The sequence below is a fragment of the Carassius auratus genome, unplaced genomic scaffold, assembly GCF_003368295.1.
Source record: "Carassius auratus strain Wakin unplaced genomic scaffold, ASM336829v1 scaf_tig00011294, whole genome shotgun sequence".
NCBI classification, from domain to species: domain Eukaryota; kingdom Metazoa; phylum Chordata; class Actinopteri; order Cypriniformes; family Cyprinidae; genus Carassius; species Carassius auratus.
The window spans coordinates 202897-210000 of record NW_020524189.1 but is presented as its reverse complement, the minus strand read 5'-3'; the positions used below and the strand labels follow the sequence as shown (position 1 = coordinate 210000).

General features: G+C 35.1%; 1 protein-coding gene across 2 annotated transcripts in view; it reads left to right on the top strand.

The window, feature by feature from the left end:
- The window catches only part of LOC113073053 (voltage-dependent calcium channel subunit alpha-2/delta-1-like), an 85924-nt gene extending 79747 nt beyond the window's left edge, over nt 1-6177 (top strand). Inside the window, exons 36-38 of one of the 2 annotated variants that reach the window (XM_026245925.1) lie at nt 1231-1343; nt 1927-2009; nt 3520-6177. In XM_026245925.1, the coding sequence (XP_026101710.1) occupies nt 1231-1343; nt 1927-2009; nt 3520-3636 (313 nt within the window). In that variant the 3' untranslated portion in view covers nt 3637-6177. Of the gene's footprint in view, nt 1-1230; nt 1344-1926; nt 2010-2163; nt 3026-3519 lie in introns of those variants that run through there. The other variant, XM_026245926.1, reaches the window with a different exon arrangement.
- Nucleotides 6178-7104: the final 927 nt, after the last annotated feature.

Here is a 7104-nt window from a genome sequence, read left to right as displayed (position 1 = left end):
ATATATATATATATACGATTGATAGTGTTATTCATTCTAGATTTGGTTAAAAGATAAGTTACAGAATGAAACAAGTATGATGTCAAATTCTGTAAATGTGTTAAACATAAAAAATCCACCAACAACTCATTACAACCTTTATTTTGCAGTCACAAAGCTGCTATTTCTGGGTCACAAAAGAGCTTGCACTGCTATAATTCTTTTGTGAGCTCGAAAGAAGATATTTTGAACAAGGTCTTTTCGGTCCATACAATAATAGTCAGTGAGGTCCAGTCTTGTAATAAACATTTGGAGTGACATGAGTTTGAATAAATGATGACGTAATGTTCATTTTTATGTGAACTAACCTTTTAAAATGAAGTCTAAGTATGCAGCTCAGTAGGTTTTGGAACATCACTATAGTTTCTCACAGGATGTTTTTCATGGCGACCACATAAACCCACCTGAAGCACTCTTCTGTGCTCTTATAACCTCTCCTGCTCTCATGAATAAAGCATTCCTCAGAGGGCAGACAGATGTGAGCCACTGAACTTTAGGAGCTTCTTTGTGATCATCAAGCCCTCCGTATGTGCATATGTGTTTGTGTGAGTTTGACCCTGATGGCCACTAAGATCTGAGGTTCGTTATGCACCGCCGAGCATGCTGGGTAGCGGTAAACAGCCTGTGCATACCAAGAGAGCAGGTGATGTGTAACAAAGAACTTTACGCACACATCACCATACATACGTTTACATGCACACCGGCTGCTGCAAAAACCCATGTCACTCTGTTTTAAAGAGAGGGAGGAGAGCTGTAAAAGAGAACAAGAGAACGCTATAAAGAAAACTCACGGCTGAAACTCGTTCGGCGATGACAGTACATAACAAACTGCCAACTGACGCAGATTTCCAATATAATATACTCATCTCCTGTTACACTTACTAAAGACTTCCACACATGTTGGGATGGTTCTGGATATGTAAGATGTGTATAATTGATTCCTGACAAAGAGCTTATGCTGACTTACACACAATGTTTTGAGTCGGCACCCGTTTATTCTTGCTTATGTTTACTGCTTCTTCCGTAAAAAATGTCATACATGGGTGGTCTCGCTGTGAAGCTCATGTCTGCTTACTTTAGAGTTGCATAAACCATGATACCTGTCTTATGATATAAGCTGTTCCTGTAAGAACTGTGTTGGTCTTAATGACTTTGCTGTTTTCCTGTCTTTTTTTTTTTTTTTTTTTCAAGAATGTACCGGGCGGAGAAGCTTCCAAACACGAATTTGGTATTTTTGATCTCTGACGCAAAGAGTTCCTGCCTCTCCTGCGATCCCAAACCTCTGAGACAAGCCGAACAGCCCTGTATCCTTTAAACGATTCACTTGTTTCTTACAGTGTCATCTTGTAGTGTTCAAACAGTAGAACATGGTGCTAGAAACAACAGAGTCATGGGTTTAATTCTTAAAGGGATAGTTCACCCAAAAATCAAAATTACCTCATGATTTACTCACTCTCAATCCATCTTGGGTGTATCTGACTTTATTCGTTCAGACGAAAACAATCAGAGTTATATATATATATATATATATATATATATATATATATATATATATATATATATATATATAAAGTCCTGACTCTTCCAAGCTTTATAATGGCAATGTCACACTACAAGAGGAGTCAAGCACCCAGGAACGACAAAATGAGGAATTCATGAGATGAGAGTCTTTAATAATTCAAATGGGATTCATAGAGCACATGGAAGACATCCAAGAACTGACAAACAAAGTGAAAGGACTATTTATTTATGTCTGAGTATCCAAGAAATTGGTTATTTTTTTAATGAATTAGTCCTTAAGAATCCAAGTTTTTCCCTCTCTTCTCTATTTTATTTTTTTGTGTTATTTATTTTTTCTTAGATATTGTCCTTATCGATTTCTTTCAGCTACTGGTCCTGATCCATGTGTGCTGGCCCAGAACCCTCGGTACAGGAAAGGACCAGACGTCTGCTTTGACAACAACGCGGATGTAAGTAATAACCGAAATGGGCAATGCTCAGAATGCATCTCCATCATTCAATGCTTGTTTTTCTTCTTGTTTTTCTTTTTTAACCTAACATTAATCTCCTTTCTGTTTGCACGTTGAATGCTCATTGGTTGCTCATCATGCCTGTCACTGCTAGGATGAGTCTTTGTGTCCAATCAGTGGCTCTTCTTCTTTGACCTATTACCTGTCCTTCATTTTGCTGCTGTTTCTGCTTTGTGTTTGATGGTCAGTTTCATCTAATTGTTTTGCTGCCATTTATATTTCAAACTATTCCCTTAACTTGTTTACAACTCCAACTAAGAATGAATTGTAGCCTGCTGGACTTACAGTAATATCTAGTTATAGTATCATAAAAGGGGGTAGACATAGGTTAAAATTGCCTATATTGTTTACTCAGTGCCTCAGTATGGATCTAGAGGCAGGACGTCACTTCTTTCCTCCTGCTGTGAAAGTAGGAAGTGCATTTTCAGCTAGTTCCCTGAGAGATTTTCAGTGTAATAAACATAGGAAACTCCAGATGTGTTTTCGTCCTTTTGACAGCAACATTAATGATACGCCCCTCTGCCTCTAAAACCAGGGGCATCCCAGGACTTTCATTGGCAAGCCCTCCGACACACATACTCTAGCACGCAAGTCGTGTTTCAGAAGACCAGAACATAGACCATCAGTCATTATTGGTCATGCATTATTTCTACAGCAAGAGTTTATGCATGCGTGCCATTGGTTTGATTAATTCCTTCTCAGTTCAGCCAAAACATGTTTCGATATTCATTTTTCATTTCACATATAAGTATATCAGACTGTCTATTGATTGAGTTGCATCCTTTATGGATCTTCTTTCTGCTGGGAAAACCAACTTAATCCAGTTAAAGATGTTTTTTTTAATTATTATTATTTATATAATAATAACTCTGGTCCAACCTGGTCACGAGTATGTTATGTTAGTATTATTGTATATCGTTGTAGTATTTATTAATTACCTTTTATTTTTATATTTCAGCTTTCATTTTATTTTTGTAATTTTAGTGATTTTGTTTTGTGCTTTTTTCTTAAGTCTTCTTCGTCATCTTATTATTGTTATTTAATTTTTTATTTGATTTTATTATTTTAAGATTTATATTTAGCTTTAATTTATTTTTGTATCAGTCTTAGTTGTAGAATTTTAGTTCTTCGGCTTAAATTAATAGGGTAAGTTGCCTAAGCAAGGTAAAAAAATAAAAATAAAAATAAAAAATTATTAGAATTGTTGAGCGTTTTTTAAATTATTATTATTCATGTTTTATTTGACTTCAGCCTTATTTCAATTTTAGTTTTAGTTAACAATACAACACTGGTTAAAGCAGACAGACCATCTTGATCCATAAACAAACCAGATGTGGTGTTTAAAAAATTAGTTGGATTCCTGCTTTGTCTAAACTGAAATGACCTAACTATATTATAAACTTGTGTCTATCTGAGGTAGAAGTCACTAACGTCTCTGTATTGACCGCAGGAGGACGCGACCGACTGTGGTGGTGGCTGCAGTTTGAGTCCGTCTCTCTGGCCGATGGTGGGTCTTCAGCTTCTTCTACTCTGGCTGCTTACTGGAACCAGAACCTATTTGTCCTGACCAGAGCAAATCTCCAGACTAGAAACAACTAATGACTGAATTGCTTATTATACAGACCACAACATAACCACACATCGACTATATGACCTACGATTGTTTGTTAGTCAGCCCATAACAATACAACTTATGCAGTTACAAACTCTACTGTAAAACTGACCCGAGGACTCAACTCACTGCCAAATACTGCCCTCTCAGACCAACCTGAAACAGCAACACAGCCAGACACGAGAGACGTATATACTGTATGCTTACTTTTTGACTTTGGAACACAGAACCACATTATGATCACAGAATGGTTCATGTAAAATGTTTAGTGCCATAAACAGGCTAATATAATCAGAGATGGCTCACAGCACCAGCCTGGATATGAAGCAGGGTGTAATGGGACAGGAAAGACTGTTCAGCTCTGGTTTCTGAATTTCTCATTATGAATTCAGCTCGAAATCAGCTTTGCACCAGTAGTAGGTCAGTGATGTCACACCCGAGCCCTTTAGGCCCTTCATAGGGCTGTTTTTCTTGTTTTATCTTATTATTATTATTTTTATTTTTATCTTGTATGTGCAGTATGGGAAATTTCATGAAGAAATGTCATTATGTATTAGATTTCAGAAATTTACATTTTAAAATATTATTTTGCATTTCACATTACAAAAAACATTTTGGGAGAAAACAAAGTCACAAAATCTTAGATTTAGTATAAATGTTCTTCATACAGATTTTTTATTATTATTATTATTATTATTATTATGAATTAAAAAAAATTGAGGTGACATGATCTGGACATTTCTTTGCAGTTTTTGTGCGATTCACCCTGTATGAATTTTAATTTATGCAAATGTTATCATTATTTTTGCTAGGTATTTTGGGCTTAGCGTTCTTTTGTTGCTGATTATGAACCTAGATCATCTGAGGTAACTGTAAGCATCTGATATAAACGTTAGAAAAAAGTGCCATGTTGAATGTCATGATTTGCTAAGGAAAATTTCATATGCGATCAAACTATATATGAGTGCATCATCTGATGTGAAATGCAGACGACTCTAAAGTCTGAACAGTCTCCAATTAGTATAGCAAAGGCTTTTTTTGTTGTGTCAGAAGTCACACGCTTGCGTCTAAGTGTCCAGAGCATGCTGAATATGCTTTGTACTCTCCCCATCCTGTCCACAGGGCCCCTGCTATCAGACGATTGCGTGTTTTACTGTATGTCGTCCAGATACTTCATCTGTCAGATTTTGTTCCAGCACTACAGACATGATATCACAAGCGTGTCAGCTATTACATCCACATGTTGAACCGCTATGTGAAAACATAGCACATGACAGGTTATAAAAATGCTCAACCCTGGAGAATTGTGCATTTATGATGGATGAATGTTTGTATGTTTGTTTTATTTATTTATTTGATAGAAGGTCCGTGCATGAGATTAGATGGTATCAATCAAAGCTATTGCCATTGGGGGAACATTTTTGTGTTCCTTTGAATGTTCTGGAAGAAGAACAAAAACCAATGGCAATGCCTAGAGCTCTGAAAAATGAAATATTTATCCATTACAAGTCAAAAGCCAAGTATCCAGAAATAAAGTAACATGCTTCTCTCTCCATTTCAAATAAGTTTTAACATTCGATGGCTTAAAAGCTTTGTCTATTCTAAAATATAAACTTACAATCAGTGTTGAGTTCTACGGCTTTTTGTTCATACAAAAAAAAAAAAAAGTAAATTATGATTGCTTTATTACTCACTATGGAGCTTTATAGATTTTTTTTAAAGCTTTTTTGATGAAGAGGCTGTTAAAGTGACGTAATTACAGTGATAAAATTAAATGCAACTGAATTTAAAGGCGGAAGGTTTAAAGTCATAGTTATTGCCAAATGACAATGAAATGTAAAGAAACGCTCAAGGTAGATTTATAATAAGTGTGTGTTTAGTTTACTGGATATCCGTGAATATCGCTCGCACCTGTGTGTCCACGTCAGACTTTTTCCTTCGGAATGAGATGCATTTTTCTTTCTGTCTTCACTGATGTAGCATTGAGTTACAGACCTAAATATGCAGGGCATTTATGAATCATTACAGACGTTTTTGGACTCCTCAGAGACTTTCGGGGTCTGGATTTCTCATCTCAGGCCTGGGGTGGAGGACATAGGATGTAACATTTAAATACCTCACTAAACGACAACGTGAGATGCGATTTGATTCAAGAGAGCTGAACTAACTCCCCTCTTTACAAACTATACCAGGTTTAAAATGCCAGCGAAATGTATAGAAACCCCGCAGAGGCCACTTCACCGTTCGAATGCAAATTGATCCCATGCCTTGTCCGACAAAGAACGTCCGCAAAACATGAAACAGGTTAATGAAATGATTATGCTAAAACTAAAAACTTGAAATCTGGCAGTGCCTACACGGTTAGTCAAGAATAGTGAATTACCTATAAGTAGCATTCAGCTGGGGATTTTATTGGCCCGTTTCTAAACAAAGTGTTTTCATATGTTCTGAATCATAATGGTGTACAAGAGATTTATATTTTTGCTTTTAATATCACACACACACTATATATATATATATATATATATATATATATATATATATATATATATATATATATATATATATATATATATATATATATATATATATATATATATATATATATATATATATATAATGCCATGTTTTAAAAAAATTATGATTTAAAAAAAGTAGAATAAACCCATAGGATAAAAACCAAACTGAAAATTTCTCATAGGAATATTTCACCCAAACATGAAAATTTGCATTTTTCAGACTATTCGAGATGTAGAGGAGTTTGGATCCAGTGGATCCTCTGCAGTGAATGGGTGCCGTCCGAATGAGAGTCCAAACAGCTGATAAAAGCATCACAATTATCCACAACCACTCCAGTCCATTAATTAATGTCTTGTGAAGTGAAAAGCTGTGTGTTTGTAAGAAATAAATCCATCTTTAAGGCATTTTAACTTCAAACAATCGACTAACTGTTAGTCAACTAATGGGGGGCAGCCCTATTTGTTTTAAATTGTTTTGTATTGTTTTCACTTGTAAACAGCGTTTAATCTGTGCATATTTCTCTCCTTATTCAGACAAACAGTTTCACTGGAGCAGGCAATGTTATGAATTGAGGAATAGATGGATTTTTTTTTTTTTTATTACAAATGCAGTTTTTTTGCTTCAGAAGTCATAACTTGTGTGTTATTGTGATGTTTTGAACTCTTATTCTGATGGCACCCATTTACTGCACAGGGTCTATTGGTGGTTCATATGAAGAGACAAATTCACTAACTTTTAAGTAACTTTTCATCACATTTGTATTTATGGATGAACTATTCCTTTAAAAGAACCATTTTTATTGGTGTGAATAATATTTTAATCATCTAAAGAACCTTTTTTCCAGTATAAAGAACCTTTTTTTTTTTTTTTTTTTTTTTTGTAGTGGAAAGTTTCCATGGATGT